The sequence below is a fragment of the Danio aesculapii genome, chromosome 16 (assembly GCF_903798145.1).
Source record: "Danio aesculapii chromosome 16, fDanAes4.1, whole genome shotgun sequence".
NCBI classification, from domain to species: domain Eukaryota; kingdom Metazoa; phylum Chordata; class Actinopteri; order Cypriniformes; family Danionidae; genus Danio; species Danio aesculapii.
The window spans coordinates 14773642-14793604 of record NC_079450.1 but is presented as its reverse complement, the minus strand read 5'-3'; the positions used below and the strand labels follow the sequence as shown (position 1 = coordinate 14793604).

Sequence of the window (19963 nt, the reverse complement as noted above, 5' to 3'; positions counted from 1 at the left end):
ACTGTGAATACTGATTGATTAAATTCAGAACTAGCCACCAAACTTCCATCGGAAGAAGCTGGTGTTGGTTGGAGCAGTGAAAGAACTTTCTCCCCTGGTGAACTTCACCTGTAATTTGAATAACATAATGCAATTATTTTATATATGCATTCAAATAGAGGGTTTTTTCTTATTTATATGTAACAAAAAAAGTAGTTTATTAGAATGTCTAAGCTGCTCTTTTTCTACACAATAGACCTGATACAAAGTTGTGAAATTTATGCACAAAAACAAACTTTCAAGAATAAAAAAACAAGGCATTTTAGCAGTTCAAGTAAAAACTAATGTCTCAAAATTTCATTGTACGCCATGAGATTAAATTTCAAGCTGCACTTGTGAATACTTTTTGATTAAATTCAGAATTAGCCATTAAACTTACATTGGAAGAAGCCGGTGTTGGTTGGAGCAATACAAGAACTTTTTTTCCCGGTAAACTCAACCTAAAATTTTAATACAATTACTTTGTATAGAGCATTTATTTTATTATGCATAAGCATTCAAATAGAGGGTTTTGGTTTTCTGACTGTCTTATTTCTGTGTAAAAAAAACAGTAGTTTAATAGAATGTCCAAGCTGCTCTTTTCCACACAATAGAATGGATACGAAGTTGTGATATTTTTGCACAAAAATAAACTTTCAAGATTAAAAAAAGGCATTTTAGTAGTAAAAACTAAAGTCTCAACATGTCATTGTACGCCATGAGATTCAAATTCCAGCAGCAATTGTGCATACTGTTGGAGTAAATTGAGAATTAGTCACTAAACTTAATTTGGAAGAAGCTGGTGTTGGTTGGAGGAGTAATAAATTGGTTGGAGCGGTAATAAAACTTTCTTCCCTGGTAAACTCCACCTAAAATTTTAATATAAGGCAATTATTTTGTATTAAGCATATATTTTATTATGTATGAGCATTCAAACAGAGTTGTTTTTGTTTTCTGGCTGTCTTGTTTCTGTGTAAAAAAAAAAAAAAATAGTAGTTTAGTAGAATGTCCAAGTTGCTCTTTTTCCACACAATAAACCCCATATGAAGTAGTGAAATTTATGCACAAAAATAAACTTTCAAGATTAAAAAAAAGACATTTTAGCAGTTCAAGTAAAAACTAATGAGCCAGAATGGCATTGTACTCAATGAGATTCAAATTCCAGCAGCAATTGTGCATACTGTTTGATTAAAGTTAGAATTAGTCACCAAACTTACATTGGAAGAAGCTGGTGTTGGTTGGAGCAGTAATAAAACTTTCTTACCTGATGAACTTCACCTAAAATTTGAAAAATATAATGCAATTATTTAGTATACTGCATATATTTTATTATGCCTAAGCATTCAAATTGATGGTTTTTTGTTTTCTGGCTGTCTAATTTCTGTGTATAAACCCCCCCCAAAAAAACCTGTAGTTTAATAGAACGTCCAAGCTGCTCTTTTCCACACAATAAACCTTTTAGTGTTCAAGTAAAAACTAATGTCTCATTTTGTATGCTATGAGATTCAAATTTGAGCTGCAATTGTGCATACTGTTTGATTAAATTCAGAATTAGACACCAAACAGAATTAGACACCAAGGCAGCTGGTGTTGGTTGGAGCAGTAATAAAACTTTCTTCTTGGGTAAAAATCATCTGAAATTGGAATAATATAATGCACATATTTTGTAAAGAGCATATATTTTTATTATGCATAAGCATTTCAAAAGGGAAGGCTTTGTTTTCTGGCTGTCTTATTTCTGTGTAAACAATAGTAGTTCAATCGAATGTCTAAGCAGCTCCTTTTCACACAATAGCTGCGGTTCCAAGTTGTTAAAAATAAGATATTGAATCAAACACTAGCAAATAAAGTGCTGTTTCCATTCCATGAGTTCTAGAGAATTAAAAGTGTCTTCCTGGGAAACTAGTGTGATATCTAAATAACAATAATGAATGTTTATGCCAGCAGGGAAAACACTTTCTCTTTTTTTCCCTCAATGTCTCAGAATGACAAACAATACACAATAACACATGCTGACATGTTATCTTAAGCATGGAGACAGTTGCCTGATATTTGGAAAACAGTTACATGAGACAATTCTAGGTGATTATACAAACTCGTTTTTGTGAGGATGAACGTCTGTGCGGGTATGTGCAGATTTATTAAAACAACGTTTCAGGTATGTGAGATGAGAATCGCACCTGTTTAGTCGAAGTTATCCAAACTATATATATATATATATATATATATATATATATATATATATATATATATATATATATATATAAAGTGAATCAGTGCCAGTCAGCAAGTGTCAAACCACTTCTGAATATTAATTACTGTTAGAGTATGGAGAAACAACTAAATTTATACTGAGCTCTTCTTTGTACTTTCTGCCGCAGCCGTGAGTCCCCAGTGGACTGTAGTGTGACTAAAAGGACTCGACACATGAGTAATAGTGATGGAGGACAGTTGTCTTACCAGGCCCCTTACCCAGAGCCCCGCGGCAGCCCACAGACAACCACACCACCCAGCAGCACCACAGAGGAGAAGAGGGTCATCGTACCAGCCGGTGAGCTCTACAGATTCCCTATTAGAGTCCTTATAAATAAGGGTTTCAATGCAGATGTTTACGAAATACTGTCGGAATATACAGTTGAAGTCAAAACTATTTAAACTTAATTAAGAAACCAGTTAAATTTTCAGTTTCTCAGGATTTATTGGGTATGCGTTTAGGTGAAATGTTTATTAAATGTTTACGGTTATACATTAATAACTTGTTTTATACCATAAAAGATCCAAGTAAAATGAAAATATACAAAAGTAATTTAATGCATTTCACATGACAATTATTTTCACTTATTGTGACTGAAATTCAGGGTTATTGTGACTTAAATTCAGGGTTATTGTGACTTAAATTCAGGGTTATTCCAGCAAATATTAATGTATGAACTCTTCTGAAGTTAAAAGTCTTAACTCTTCTAGATTTTATATCTATTTTTCTAAACACACATTGAAAACAATAATAAATACTTTACTACAACCAATACAGAATAGGACATAGCTGACGTAGCTAAAGGTAATGTTATGTTTAGTAAAAAGGGAAGCATCTGACTGCATAAATTTAGTGTGCAGTTGACTCATTTCTACAGCCAGAGGATGTATAGATGTCTAAACAGAGATATGTGGTAGTTATACAATGACCGCAGGAACTTGCATCACTATGAACTTGTGCTTTGTGGGAAAAAAGCAGGTTTGAGAAAGAAAGACAAACACACTGATGCTTTTCCTACTCGCAGATTCCAGAAACCCAGCAGACTAAACTACAATTGATTGTGCGCAGATTCCAGCAGAGATAATCACTCATTACTCACAAACCAATTAGGATGTGCGTTTAGGGAGGTGTTTTGAAGGTCGTAGTAACTTTAAGGGCAGAGCGGTGGAGTCGCTCCGTGCATTGTGCGACAATGAGTGTATGGGATTCCTCCTTATGAGTCACCCAGACCAAACAATCATAAATGACCATAATACTCGGATATGACGTCATATTTCAAGGACAAATAAGAGCATGTGATGGCTTCCAAAAGGGGTGCTATAACAGTGCATAATAGAGCAAGATATCCTCTAGCATTCCCATTCATATCAATGGCAGCTGCTGGGCTGTTGTGCTGTGACATCAAAATAAAGAAAATATTAAACTTTTTCTCACTTTGTTAATACAATTATTAAAAAAATAAAATAAACAAGTAAATAAATAAATAAATAAATAACAACAACAACAACAACAACAACAACAACAACAACAACAGCAACAGCAACAGCAACAACAACATGGAAACTATTCTAATTGCATTTCTAATATTTAAAAGCCCTTAAATCAATAATAATTATATAAAATAAGAATCTATCTGACTTTATTAATAAAATATTTTTTAATAATTTTCTATTATTAAGTTGTTAATAATAATAATAATAATAACAATAATAATAATAATAATAGTAATAATAATAATAATAATAATAATAATAATAGTAGTTGTAGTAACAACAAGAGAAACAATAACAATTGATTTATAATTTAAGAGCCTTTAAAAAAACGATAATGAATCAATAATAATTACATGAAATATGAATCTATTTCTTTAATAAATAAAATAATTTTTGAAAGCTACAAACAACAACAACAACAACAACAACAACAACATGAAAATTATTATAAAGCATTTCTAATATTTAAGAGCCCTTGAATCAATAAGTATATAAAATATCTGACTTTATGACTAAAATTATTTGTAATATTAATAATAATAATAATAATAATAATAATAATAATAATAGTAACAACAATACTATGAGAAACATTAATAAAAGATTTCTTATTTAAGAGCCCTTAAAATAAACAATGAATCAATAATAATTAAATGAAATATGAATCTATTTTTTTAATAATAATTTTATTTTTAAAGTTAATAACAACAACAGGAAAACAAATAGGAGTCAAATTTTTATGAGCCCTTATAATTCATAATAAATCAATAATTATATGAAATAAGAATCCATCTATATTAAAAATATTTTTAAAAGTTAATACTACTTATATTACTACTACTACTAAGAATAATAAACTTAAAAACATTATAAATACGTTTGAATAGGACCCATTAGAATATGCAATAAATCATTAATAATTCTATGAAATATGAATTATCTATGAAAGTTACTACTACTGCTACTAATAATAACAACACTACCTCTGCTACTACTAATATTAATAATAACAGCAATAATATTAATAGTATTAATAAAAATGTTATTACACAAAACAACAACAACTACATCAAAAATCTTATAAATGCGTTTAAAATGTGAGATCCCTTAATATGAAATGTATTATAATATTTAAAAGGGAGGTAGTTTGTATCAGTTTCTCAATCTTAAAATAAAACCCCAAAAACTCAAAAGTATTTTTTTAATAAATATTTCATAATAAATTAAAAAAAGAATTTAAAATGTATAATATTGGGGAAAAGATATACGAGTCAATGTTTTATACAATAGCCCCCAACAATTAGCTAAATCTATATAAAAGGGAGAAAAGAAATAATAAAACGTAAAAAATAAAGCAAATAAAACCAAATAATGTTGTGAAAACTGCCAGCAGGAGCTAACATGTTTTTTTTTTATGAGCCCGCATAATACACAATAAATCAATAATAATTATATGAAATACGAATTTATCTTTATTAAAACAATATTTGTAAAATTTACTACTACCTCTACTACTACTAATGATAATAATGATAACAGTGATAATAATAATAATAATAATAATAATAATAATAATGATGATAACAGTGATGATGATGATAATAATAATAATAATAATAATAATAATAATAATAATAATAATGATAACAGTGATGATGATAATAATAATAATAATAATAATACTAATAATAATAATAATGATAATAATAATAATAATAATAATAATACTACTAATAATAATAATGATAATAATAATAATAACAGTGATGATAATAATAATAATAATACTAATAATAATAATAATAATAATAATAATAATAATAATAATAATAATAATAATAATGATAACAGTGATGATGATGATGATAATAATAATAATAATAATAATAATAATAATAATAATAATAATAATAATAATAATAATAATAATGATAATAATAATAATAATGATAACAGTGATGATAATAATAATAATAATACTAATAATAATGATAACAGTGATGATGATAATAATAATACTACTACTACTAATAATAATAATAATAATGATAATAATAATAATAATAATGATAACAGTGATGATAATAATAATAATAATAATAATAATAATAATAATAATAATACTAATAATAATAATAATGATAACTGTTATGAAGCGGACAGGAGACAGAGGTAAGGAAACGTTAGGGTGTTTATTAAATGACAACAAGGAGCACATGAAGGATAGCCAGGAGGACCAGGAATGATGTTGGGGTCTTTTCCTCCGTGGCTGGGTAACAGGAATACACGAGGATGGACAGCACACACCAGATACAGCTGACAGAGGATGACACAGACTTGGAAGGACTGGAAGACAGGACGATTCGGGAGGACCAGGAAGACTAGGAGGAATACAAAGAGAACAGGTAAGTAAATCGTTTGTTTTAGCTGAGGATGACTACGCTGAGTGGTCGCTCAGTTGTCCGCTTTCGTCGAGACGAGCCCGGACAATGAGCGACTGGAGTGCTGTGCTTTTATCTGGTGCTCGTGAATGTGATGCAGCTGTGTGCTCATTAGAAGTCAGGTGATGGTGATCTTCGTGAGTGGGGGTCGTGAGAGCCTGACCAATCCATGACAGTACCCCCCTCCCCAGGGCCCGCTCCTGAGGGCCGACACCTCCGACGCCGTGGTGGTCTCCCTCTGCCTCTAGGCGCTGGGAACTCAGGGTGGCTCTCATGAAACTCCACCATGAGACTAGGATCGAGAATATCAGCTCTGGGAACCCATGTCCTTTCTTCGGGGCCGTACCCTTCCCAGTCCACCAGGTACTCCAACTGGCCACCACGACGTCGGGAACGCAAGATCTCCTTCACTGCGTAGACGGCTCCTTCTTCTAGGAGCAGTGGAGGAGGGGGTTCCTCTTCGTGGTCAGGCTCTGTGGAGGGAAGAACAGGATCGTGATAGGGTTTCAGGAGTGATACGTGGAATGTAGGGTGAATACGGTAGTGAGAGGGTAATTGTAGTTTGTAGGTGACGGGGTTAACCTGTTCCACGATGGTGAAGGGACCAACAAATCGGGGACTTAACTTGCGAGAGGGCAGTCGCATGCGTATGTCCCGGGTGGATAGCCACACCTTTTGTCCGGGTGTGTATCTGGGTTCTTCAGACCTTCTCCTATCGGCGGTTACCTTGCTTCGACGGACTGCCCTCTGCAGATGTTGATGAGCCTCGTCCCAGACTCTCTCGCTCTCCCGGAACCAGTGATCCACTGCGGGGACATCAGATGGTTCGCCATCCCAGGGAAAGAGCGGTGGTTGGAAGCCCAGGACGCACTGGAATGGCGTGAGTCCGGTGGAGGGTTGCCGCAGTGAATTTTGGGCATATTCTGCCCAGCCCAAATACTGGCTCCAGGAGTTCTGGTGACCACTGCAGAAGGTCCTCAGGAACCGTCCCACCTCCTGAATCTTCCTCTCTGTCTGCCCGTTGGTTTGGGGATGATATCCAGAAGAGAGGCTGACGGCCACACCTAGGAGCTTGAAGAAGGCTTTCCATAGACGTGAGATGAACTGTGGACCTCTGTCCGACACAATATCTTCTGGAATACCAAATGACCTGAAGACTTGATTAAAGATATTGTCGGCAGTTTCAAAGGCTGTGGGAAGACCTTTCAGAGGGATTAGTTTGACAAACTTTGAGAATCTATCTACTATGACTAGAATACAGGTATTACCTTCTGACGAAGGGAGGTCAGTGATAAAGTCCACTCCTAGGTGTGACCAGGGACGGTTCGGAATCGGCAAGGGATGGAGCTTTCCAGCGGGTAGATGACGTGGGCTCTTGGATTGGGCACAGTCCTTACAGCCCTGAACATATTGCCTCACATCCCTTGCCATGTTTGGCCACCAGAATCGTTGGGATACTAGCGAGAGAGTATTGTTGATCCCTGGATGTCCAGTGCCTAGCGAGGTATGTAAGGAGTGGATCAGATCTACCCGGTGTTCAGGTGGTATGAACTGCCGATGAGGAGGGCATCCCGGCGGAGCAGGGGCTTCCGGAGTGGCAACGACTGGAGGAGCGTTCCAGGTGATCGGACAAATGGAGATGTGTTCGGGAAGAATCTTCGTTGGGAGTTCTTCATGATCGTGATGCTCGTGTAAACGAGAGAGAGCGTCTGCTCTTAGATTCTTGGGTCCTGGACGATAGGAAATGGAGAAATCAAAACGTGAGAAGAAAAGTGACCATCTGGCTTGACGTGGACATAGTCTCTTGGCCTCTTTGATGTATTGGAGGTTTTTGTGATCTGTGATCACCTGGAACGGATGTTTGGCTCCCTCCAACCAGTGACGCCACTCCTCCAAGGCTAGCTTGATTGCTAGAAGCTCCCTGTCTCCTATGCTGTAATTCTGCTCCGCCGGGCTCAACTTCCGAGAGAAATAGGCACAGGGATGCAGTCGGGGCGGTGTATCATGATGTTGAGATAATACTGCCCCGACGCCGGTGGTGGATGCGTCCACTTCCACCACGAAAGGAAGATTTGGGTCAGGATGAGTCAGGAGTGGGGCCCTTGTGAACTCCTTCTTAAGAAGGCGGAAGGCTGCGGCTGCTTCTTTGGTCCACTCCAGTCCTTTGGGTTTACCCTTGAGGAGATTAGTGAGAGGTGATGTAATCCTGCTGTAGTCCTTGATAAACCGTCTATAAAAGTTAGCAAACCCAAGAAACCTCTGGAGCTCCTTAATGGAAGTGGGTTCTGACCAGGATAGAACAGCCTCAATTTTCTTCCCATCCATACGTATACCGGTTTGGTCAATGATGTATCCCAAGAAATGAATCGACTTCTGGTGGAATGAGCATTTCTCCGCTTTGAGGTAGAGGTGATGTTCTCTCAATGTGTGTAGGACCTCCGCAACGTGTTGGCGATGTTCGGCCTCACTCCGGGAGTAAATGAGGATGTCATCTATGTACACTATTACACAGTGGTGAAGAAACTCCCGGAGGACTTCATGAATGAAGTTTTGGAATACGGAGGGGGCGTTGACCAGACCGTAAGGCATGACCTCATATTCATAGTGGCCAGTAGGGGTCACGAATGCTGTCTTCCATTGGTCCCCCTCACGTATTCTTATCAGATTATACGCGCTGCGGAGGTCCAATTTAGTGAAGACTTTAGCTTCTCGGAGCTGTTCCAAAGCGGCTGGTACCAGAGGAAGGGGATATCGGTATTTTACTGTACCGTTATTTAGGACCCTGTAGTCGATGCATGGACGCAGCCCTCCGTCCTTCTTGGCCACAAAGAAGAAGCTTGAGGCGGCTGGTGATTTTGAGTGACGTATGTACCCCTGACTCAGAGCTTCCCTTATGTAATCTTCCATTGCCTGATTCTCTGGAAGCGAGAGCGGGTAGATCCTACCTCTTGGCAACTGGGCATCTGGAACTAGGTCGATCGCGCAGTCCCATGGCCGATGCGGCGGTAGCTGGGAAGCTCTCTTGGGGCAGAAGACATCATGAAAGGAGCTGTACTCCTTAGGAATGTGGATAGACTGCTTCTCAGGAGGGCTCTCGACCGATGTTGCAAACAAAGAAATGGGGTTCCGACCTTGAAGAGGGAGATTTGGAAAACAGGCAGGTGTACATCCAGATCCCCATTTCTTTATCTCTCCTGTGCCCCAAGAGATGATGGGATCGTGCTTCACCAGCCACGGGCGCCCTAGAATGATGTCCATATTTGCACCCTCCAGAACCAGAAATTGAATCCTCTCTTGATGTAACAACCCCACTTGAAGAAGGATGTCTTCGCATTGTCGATGGATACGGGTCGAAGATCGAGTGCACTGGGTTATCGGTTGTATCTGGTATATATGCGAGGACGCCTCAGTACGGAGGTGGAGTTGACGACAGAGGGATTGGGAGATGAAGTTCCCTGCTGACCCGGAGTCGATGAGGGCTGTGACAAGGAGAGAAATAGAGGCAGTAGTTATTTGTACGGTGGTAGTAAGTGGTTTACATTGTTCAATATTCGTACTGAATACACTCACTGAGGTCCGAATGGGACGAAGGGGACACTCCATACGGGTGTGTCCTCTGACACCGCAGTATAGACACAGACCCCGGGTCAGCCTCCTCTGTCGTTCCGCTGATGTCAGTCTTCCAGACTCTATTATCATGGGTTCTGGTTCTGGAGAGGCTGTTGACTCAGGCGATTGGAGGAGTGCAGACGAGGGGGTGATGGTGTCCTGTTGATAGGAACGGAGACGATCGGAACATCGGAGAGAATGTTGGATGAATCTCTCCAGACCCATTGTATCATCTAATGTGGCCAGTTGGATTCGGAGAGTGGGTTCCAAGCCGAGCCGGTACGTGGTCAACAACGATCTCTCATTCCATCCACTTGCAGCTGCTAGAGTGCGAAACCGGAGAGCATATTCCTGTGTAGATAGAGTACCTTGCTTTAGATGATACAGCTGCTCTCCAGCGGCTACTTCCCCATCAGAACGTCCAAACACCTCTTTGAAATACTCCGTGAAGGTAGTGATGGAATTCATGACCGGCCCGGCTTGGTTCCAGATCGTCTCAGCCCATTTAAGTGCAGGTCCAGAGAGTAGAGATACGATGTAGGCGATCTTCGACTTATCTGTGGGATATAGAGAAGGTTGCATTTCGAATATGAGGGAACATTGTAACAGAAAACCATTGCACTCCCCCGCTCCGCCTGAGTAGGGCGCTGGTCGGGCCATGGGACTGGAAGGAAGGGCCGAAGAAGAAACTGTGGAGGCGGAAGTGCTCGGTGCTGGTGGTGCGTTGGAAAGTGGAGCTGGTGGCTGTAGAATCCGCTTCAACTGGTCCACCAGCTCTTGAAGGTGATCGGGGGTGCTCATGTTGTCGTCGTTAAAGGTCCGGGCTTCTGTTATGAAGCGGACAGGAGACAGAGGTAAGGAAACGTTAGGGTGTTTATTAAATGACAACAAGGAGCACATGAAGGATAGCCAGGAGGACCAGGAATGATGTTGGGGTCTTTTCCTCCGTGGCTGGGTAACAGGAATACACGAGGATGGACAGCACACACCAGATACAGCTGACAGAGGATGACACAGACTTGGAAGGACTGGAAGACAGGACGATTCGGGAGGACCAGGAAGACTAGGAGGAATACAAAGAGAACAGGTAAGTAAATCGTTTGTTTTAGCTGAGGATGACTACGCTGAGTGGTCGCTCAGTTGTCCGCTTTCGTCGAGACGAGCCCGGACAATGAGCGACTGGAGTGCTGTGCTTTTATCTGGTGCTCGTGAATGTGATGCAGCTGTGTGCTCATTAGAAGTCAGGTGATGGTGATCTTCGTGAGTGGGGGTCGTGAGAGCCTGACCAATCCATGACAATAACAGTGATGATGATAATAATAATAATACTACTACTAATAATAATAATAATGATAATAATAATAATAATAATAATGATAACAGTGATGATGATAATAATAATAATAATAATAATAATAATAATAATAATGATAACAGTGATGATAATAATAATAATAATAATTATTATTATTATTATTACTATTATTATTATTATTATGTTACAACAACACAAACATAGAAAACAAATATGTTTGCAATGTAGGACCCCTTAAATTAAAAAAACAAATCAAGAAACATTATAATAATATAAAAAGGAAAAGTTTGATCAGCTTCTCAATCCTAAAAGCCTTTAAAAAACAAACTCAAAAACTCTAAAATATTTTTTAATTATTAATTTTATTTAATATTTATATATTATATATTCTATACCATTTATATAATATTATATAATACTTATCCAAGATTATTTATTTATTTAATTTTATTATTAATAATAAACCAAGAAAGTACTATAAAATGTATAATAATGAAAAATAATACGAACCACTGTTTTACTTAATAGCCAACCATTAACTCAAAAAATATAGAAGGGAAAAAATAAAGCAAAAGTTCTGACAAAGTCTGACAGATGATGTTGTGAAACCAACCAACAAGAGCTAACATGCTAACCAGCCAAACCACAACACTTTAGCTAATATAGTAGAAAACCCTAAAGTAAAAAGAAGTAGTAGCTTTTAAAAAGTAAAGTAAAAAGTAAAATAAAGTAATGTAAAGTTAAAAGTAAAGTAAAAAGTAAAATAAAGTAATGTAAAGTAAAAAGAAAAGTAAAAAGTAAAATAAAGTAATGTAAAGTAAAAAAGAAAAGTTAAAAGTAAAGTAAAAAGTAAAGTAAAAAGTAAAATAAAGTAATGTAAAGTAAAAAGAAAAGTAAAAAGTAAAATAAAAAGTAAAATAATGTAAAGTAAAAAGTAAAAAGAAAAGTAAAAAGTAAAATAAAGTAATGTAAAGTAAAAAGAAAAAGTAAAAAAGTAAAGTACAAAGTAAAATAAAGTAAAAAGTAGTAGTAGCTTTTAAAAAGTTAAATAAAGTAATGTAAAGTAAAAACTAAAGTAAGTAAAGTAAAAAGTTAAATAAAAAAGTACAAAGTAAAGTAAAAAGTAAAGTAAAAACCAAAGTAAAGTTAATAGTAAAGTAAAAAGTAAAAGTAAAGTAAAAAGTAAAACAAAAAGTAAAAGGTGAAGAAAAAAGTATAGTAAAAGTAAGAGAAAAAGAAAAGAAAAGCAAAGTAAAAAAGTAAAGAGTGGAGTAAAGGTAAAGTAAAGGTAAAGTAAATAGTAAAGTGAAAAAAAACATGGCTAGTAGAAGAGTAAAGTGTGCACTGACGTATCCTTTACCTCCTGCTTGAACTCTAATGAGTCCCGTCACTTCAGAAGCACTGGTTCCTCATTCTACTCTGGCTTCTGTCCCATTTTAGACCCAGAGGTTTGGACGCAAGACCACGTGCGGCAGTGGGTGGACTGGGCCATAAAGGAATACAGCCTGTCCGATGTGGACGTGTCCCTCTTCCAGACCCTAGATGGAAAAGCGCTCTGCAAATTGAGCAAAGAGGACATGCTGCGCATCACCTCCCCATACAACACAGACATCCTGCTCTCCCATCTCAGCTACCTACGGGAGAGTAAGACCCTCATCCCATATGAATAAGCCATTACAAAATGTTCATTTAATCAAGAAAACATCAGGAGAAACTATAATCAGTCTGATTTTTAAATGCATAGTTAGTCTGCTGTGGAAAATGCTGGTCTATTTATAAATGTAGTAGATTAAGACAGCTTGTTTTTTACTATTGTTTATTCAGGTAGTCCCACTTTCTCCTACTCAACAAATCCAACTAATACACAACCACAACCTCGAATACAGGTGAAAGCCGGTAAGTCAAACCTCTATTGTTATTGAATGTGAAAGATTAAAAAATAAATATTGTTTCCTACAATTTTCTGACTGCATCTGTCTGTATTTGAACATGAAATTTGAAGCTTCTGTATGAATACAGCATATTAATGCATTGTATGTAGTAAACAAAGCTTATTTAGTACAATGTACTGCATTACAAAGGAAAATAATTGCTGTATTCGAATTATAAATTGATATTAAAAAGATAGTTCACCCAAAAATGAAAATTACCCCATTATTTACTTTCTCTCGTGTGGTTTTAAACCTTTGAGAGTATCTTTCTTCTGTTAAACACAATGGAAGATATTTTGAATAATGCTGGTTGCTTGAACCCATTGACTTCCATTGTAGTAAAAACAATCACTATGCACGTCAATGGGTTCCAGCAACCAACATTTTTAAAAATATCTTATTTTGAACAAGGCAGAATAACAATTTTTGTGTGAACTATCCCTTTAATGCAGTATTTTCCAAATATACATTAAATCATAATGGTTTCTGTCTTTAATACAAGTCATTTTAGTTTGAATTAAACCGACTAAAAAGTCATTTTAGTTTCTACCGAGCTCCTTAATGCATAATACAAGCGACATTAGGAGTTCAGAAATGCTATACATTGTTTTTTTTTTTCTTGGTGGGGATGTTAAAGGGATAATAAAGTACAAAAAGTATAAAATACAACCCATAAAATATTTTTTCTGAGTTTATTATATAAGTCAGAATTATTAAACCCCCTTTGAAATGTTTTTTTTAAAGATTTTTCCCATGTGATGTTTAACAGAGCGAGGAAATTTTCACAGTATGTCTGATAATATTTATATTGTTTTATTTCATTTAGAATAAAAGCAGCTTTTAATTTTTTATGAACCATTTTAAGGTTAAATTTATTAGCCCCTTTAAACTATATTTTTTTAATAGTCTACAGAACAAACCATCATTATACAATAACTTGCCTAGTTACCCTAACCTGTCAAGTTAACCTAATTAACCTAGTTAAGCCTTTAAATGTGACTTTAAGTCATATAGAAGTGTCTTGAAAAATATCTAGTCAAATATTATTTACTGTCATCATGGCAAAGATAAAAGAAATCAGTTATTAGAAATGAGTTATTAAAACTATTATGTTTAGAAATGTGCTGAAAAAAATCTCTCCATTAAACAGAAAATGGGGGAAAAAATGAACGAGGTTAATAATTCAGGGGGTTTAATAATTCTGACTTCAACTGCATCTATTGTGTTTTGACTGTAAACACCTGTAAGTGTGAGTTTGTCTGGAGAGATTCAAATTAGTGAAAAATCTACATGGTTTTATTTTGAAAGACTTCAAGGCAGTGTGTTGAAACTTTCATTAAATTATAATGGTGCACTTGTGTGCTTTCGTCATGTTATGGTGAATTGTGAATGTTCAGATGTGAGCAAACACAAACGATCAAGGTCAGGATAGTTTATTATAACTGTGAAAATACATAAAATATTGGTTTGCTTTTCACCAAAGCCTGAAAAACAATTGTACGGCACCATTGTTTGATACTGTTTCCTCATGTAATAATACTGCTAATTATCTGAATAATACAGATTAGATTATCTGAACAAACATGAGCAATACTTTATTATATTCTCTTTTAGCATTTTTAAAATGAAAAAAGGGTTTGGAATAAAATCAGCAACAGTAAATATTGACTTGATTATTGTGTCAATTATCTTTTCAAATAATATAGACTAGGTGGTTAATGTTCAACATATTATACAGCACTCAGGTGCTTCAGGGACTGTGGATTGTTTCTTCAATGAATTTCACCCCAAGCGTCGGAAGGTATTTGAATTGCTATGCTTTTGGACAGGAAACAGCTGCACCAGGACAGGAAGTAGAGCTCAGTTTAAGACACAATTGACTATTCTGTGGCAAAGAGAAGCAGTCAGAACAAAAGGACAATCACCCTGAGGAATTGTGTGCCATCTTCAGGCCTTCTTACCGCTTTGCTTCTACCTTTGTTCTGCCCTGCGTTTGTTCTTCGGGGATCTTTAATGCAGGGTTTCCTTCCTTCAGCGGCTGCCCTTCTCCTTACTCTTTAAAGCCATCCTTTCCTGTAAAATCTCCCTTCTGTTAATTGCTCCTTGCAGAAAACAACTTTGAGGAGATCGGCAGGAGAAACAGTTGGTCTTCAAGTGGATTGCCAGCTGTCCCTAAAGGTAGAGTTGGCGTGCGTTAAAATAAATAAATAAATTGTTACATGATCAATAACACTTATTAATAATATAAAAAATAAAAAAGCTCACCTTTTTAATCAATTTGAATCAGTTTTATTATCATTTCTTATTCTTGTTTATTTAAAGCACTTTGAACTACCATTGTTTATGAAATGAGCTATATAAATAAACTCGCCTTGCCTTGAAATCACAGGTTCTCCAATTGAACATCAGCACAATACCAGAATTACAGAGCCCTCTTCAAGACTTGCACAAGGTCAATGAGTTTAACTCGGTACTCATTATTAGTTTTTGTTACGCTACACCTCAGTGTATCTAATCAGTCTTGTGCTTTTCCATCGAACAGATTCCTACCAAACATTATGTTCCATCAGCAGTCGTCTTGCAAACCCAGGTGAGAAATAATCATTAAATAGCATACGGGTCAAAGATGAGTTGAGCCATTTTAGTGTTTGCGTCAAATTAAATTGACAAAAGTGACTTTATATACAGAGAATTTAAAGCATATTTAAAGCAAGTATCTTATTTAGGAATTATTATTTGTGAAACTAAAATGCAGGGAAAAATAATGTTCCCTTGTAATTTGGTGTGACATCATACATATTCTGACATGTAGTTATTTAATTATATAAATAAATAACTTATTAAATTTAATTATATGCTGACAGTGTTTTTAATGATATAGTATAAAGATTTTAAATGAAAATGTGTATTTAGGGTCTTTTTACATGTCATCTTTCTAAATCAGTTTATTAATTCATAATGTATTGCAATACTGAATGACTTTTAAGTGGGTATATTCAATAAAGCATTGCCAAATGAATGCCAGTCATAATAATTTGCCTAAGAAAAAATAAAGACATTCTAATGTATGGAGAAACTTAAACAATTACTTATGCCGCGGTCACACTAGAGTTTGAGCATGCAAAATTCTCTGCGAAAAGGGAACAAGATAATTAGACAAAAGTGAGCGATTGGTCCATATTTTAAACTACTGTCCAGAGAGGTCATGTTTTGATCTTCGAGTGGTCTCACACAGTCACGTGATGCGATTTCGCAGGTCAGTGTTCACCAAGCTTAAACTTTTCATTACAGCAAACTGCAAAACTTGTCGCACGAGCTAGCGTTTCCAGTCTGCTGCATGTATGAATAGAAGTCTATGGGGTGAAAATTGCAGTATGATCGCGGCTTTACACAGTTACACTTTCACCGTTTTGAATGCAGTTTTCATCTTTGACCCAGATTCATCAGCATCAAATTAACAAATGTGGCCTTTTTAATGTGTGTAATCTTTGAATTGACAAAATTATACCTTTTCATAACCATTAATTAGTTAAATCACTGATAATATAACCCTGATAAATTAAATATTATATTAACATTCTTATTAAATGTAAAAACTTAAGACTATTATTCAGATACAAACTTAACTAATTTAAGTAAAATAAAGCAAAGGTTTATTTTAGGGACATCCCGATCAGACTTTTTGGCCCTCGAGTCCAAGTCCGAGTCACTTGATTGAGTATCTACCGATACCAAAACCCGATCCTTCTATAATACATAAAAAAATAATAAAGAAAAAAGAAGCAGCAGATCCAGGATGTTCCTTATTTTTTTAATTCACCTTATTTAAACATTCAACATCTCTGTTAAAAAACAGAGCACTTCTGTGAGGTAGCTTAAACAAACAAGTAATAAATAACATAAACATTAAATATAAAAAAAAAATGTAATATAAAAACAAGTAGCACCTTAACTTAAAATACCCAGCAGGCAATCCCAAGTTTACATATCTCATAGTTTGCTATGGCAATGTTGTGGTCATCAACTTTATAATACCTCCAGACCGCAGACGTACTCGCTCTTTCTGCTTCAAGCTGCTTCCGTGTTCTACTTTGCCACCATTTAACCAATAGTCATACCACACATGTTGCTGTGTGAAGTCAAGAAAGAGGTCTAACTCTGTGCCAACGCATAACTATAGATGTGTTAAAATACACACACACATTTGAGTCCTGATCGGGAGGTAACATCCGATTCCAATCAAGTCTGAAACTGCGCGAACGGCCCGGTTTCTGATCACATGATCGGATCTATACATCTCTATTTTGAACCACTTTAAATGTTGACCACTGTACATAAACGGACCAAAAGTGAAAGTACTGCTACAAAAACATGCATTCCAGTTAACATTATAATCATCAAAACATTCTGTAAAAAGCTATATATCAGGGTTTCTACAATTTAATTTGATTTCATTGAGAAGCATGATTGGTATTACAAAACGCATGATTAGTATGATTGTCTGCCCGACCTTCTTCACACAGAAGCGAAACCAATCCACACCAAGATCCGAATGACCAAACAAAATTCTAACCACCTGCCCGTTTCCAGCACTGACAGGACTGTGGGTAGGTGTTTCTGACCGACCCACATTCTGTTTTTGTGTTCAACAAACATTAAAAAGGTCACATTTGAAGCAACAACCTGCCTTCAAAACCCATTCAATCTTCCACTAAAGCTCTCCATTTATTCTTCACACAGGTTCTGGTCAGATCCAGCTGTGGCAGTTCTTACTAGAGTTGCTTTCGGACAACAACAACTCGACCATCATCACCTGGGAGGGAACTAATGGAGAATTCAAGATGACCGACCCAGACGAAGTGGCCAAACGCTGGGGGGAGCGAAAGAGCAAGCCTAACATGAACTACGACAAGCTCAGCCGTGCCCTTCGCTACTACTACGACAAAAACATCATGACCAAAGTGCATGGCAAACGCTACGCATACAAATTCGACTTCCAGGGCATCTCCCAAAGCCACCAAAACCACTCCCCAGAGGGAACGGTGTTCAAATACCAGAGCGAAGGGCCGTACATGCAGAGCTATCACAGCCACCAGCCAAAAATGAACTTCATGAGCCCCCATCCCACCCCGATGTCTGTTACAACTGCTAATTTCTATACACCTCAATCCACTTACTGGAACTCCACAACCAGTGTGGTTTATCCCAGTTCACCGATGCCACGACATCCCAGCACTCACACTCACTTGAACAATTATTATTAAGACAGTCACATTGTAAAGCCAGCACTGACTTCTTTGTTGACACCTCATAAAAAGGACAGTTCACTCAAAAATGTACTCCATTTCCCCATTCTTGACTTGTTCCAAACTTTCTTTAGACTATTATACACAACAGATGATATTTTTAATATAGCAGGAAAAACAAATACTATGGATGTCAGTGGTTTTACAGCTTTCTTTCATTCATTTTCATCCACTTTTCCGGGGCCGAGTCACAGGGGCAGCAGTCTCAGGAGAGAACTTCCCTCTCCCCAGACTTCCTCCAGCTCCTCTGGTGTATCCCGAGGCGTTCCCAGGTCAGCTGAGAGAAATAGTCCCTCCAGCGTGTCCTGGGTCTTCCCCTGACGCCTCCTCCCAGTAGGAAATGCATGGAACACCTCCCTAGGTAGGCGTCCAGGAGGCATCTGAAACAGACACCCATGCCACATCAGCTGACTTTCCTCGAAGTGGAGAAGCAGCGACTTTACTCCGAGCTCCTCTGAACAGACAGAGATCCTATCTATAAGTGTGTGCCCTGCCACCCTGTGAAGGAAGCTCATTTCGGCTGCTTGTATCCAAGATCTTGTTCTTTTGGTCATGGCCCAATGCTCATGACCATAGGTAAGAGTAGGACGTAGGAGTAGGAACGTAGATTGACTGGTAAATAGAGAGCTTTGCCTTTTGGCTGAGGTCCTTTACCACAATCAATGGTACTTACATAAAATATATTTTTCTGTTTTGAACAGAGTAAAGAAATTCAAACAGGTTTGGAACAAGTAAAGCATGAGTAAATGACAGAATTTTCACCATTCCTTTTAGTTTGTGGGAAATAAACGCAACATTTCTTGAACTTCACCAAATGACAAGAAACCACCCCTCTGTAGCAGATCTAAACACCATTATTATCCATTACTATTATTGTACAGTATATAAGCATGTTAAACACAACTGCACGCCTTCAAGGTTATATTGTAAATATGCTTTGCATGTTTTATAAGAACGCTCGGACATCACGTGCATGTATACTCAACTCTGATGCTTTAAATGTAACATTCCTTTGTATGCTTGTGTCTTTGTACAGTTTGATTTTTGAAACAACATCACTTTTACACTGTAAGCATAACATTATATCACAAAATAAAACTTATAAACGGTTGCATCAGTGATTCACAGAATATTATTGCGCTATTATTGTGTCATTTAGTGTAACTATAGATTATATGCTCACTGGCCACTTTATTAGGTACACCTTACTAGTACCAAGCTGGACCCCCTTTTGCCTTCAGAACTGCCTTAATCCTTCGTAGCAAGGACTCAACATGGTACTGGAAATATTTCTCAGAGATTTTGGTCCATATTGACATGATAGCAGCATGTAGTTGCAGCAGATTTGTCGGCTGCACATCCATGATGCGAATCTCCCATTCCACCACATCCCAATTGTACTCTATTGGATTGAGTTCTGGTGACAGTGGAGGCCATTTGAGTACAGTGAACTCATTGGCAGGTTCAAGAAACCAGTCTGAGATGATTGGATCCATGCTTTCATGTTGTTGACACTATATTCTGATCCTACCATCTGAATGTTGCAGCAGAAATCGAGACACAAAGCAGGCAAAGGTTTTCCAACCTTCAATTGTC

General features: G+C 36.8%; 1 protein-coding gene across 3 annotated transcripts in view; it reads left to right on the top strand.

Annotated features, from left to right (window-relative positions):
• The window catches only part of fli1rs (Fli-1 proto-oncogene, ETS transcription factor-related sequence), a 32497-nt gene extending 13009 nt beyond the window's left edge, over positions 1-19488 (top strand). For 2 of the 3 annotated variants that reach the window (XM_056475475.1, XM_056475477.1), the window contains exons 3-10: positions 2400-2569; positions 12571-12774; positions 12955-13026; positions 15171-15239; positions 15451-15513; positions 15604-15651; positions 17585-17668; positions 17802-19488. In XM_056475475.1, coding sequence (XP_056331450.1) covers positions 2400-2569; positions 12571-12774; positions 12955-13026; positions 15171-15239; positions 15451-15513; positions 15604-15651; positions 17585-17668; positions 17802-18325 — 1234 coding nt within the window. In that variant the 3' untranslated portion in view covers positions 18326-19488. The remainder of the gene's footprint in view (positions 1-2399; positions 2570-12570; positions 12775-12954; positions 13027-15170; positions 15240-15450; positions 15514-15603; positions 15652-17584; positions 17669-17801) is intronic. The other variant, XM_056475476.1, reaches the window with a different exon arrangement.
• Positions 19489-19963: the final 475 nt, after the last annotated feature.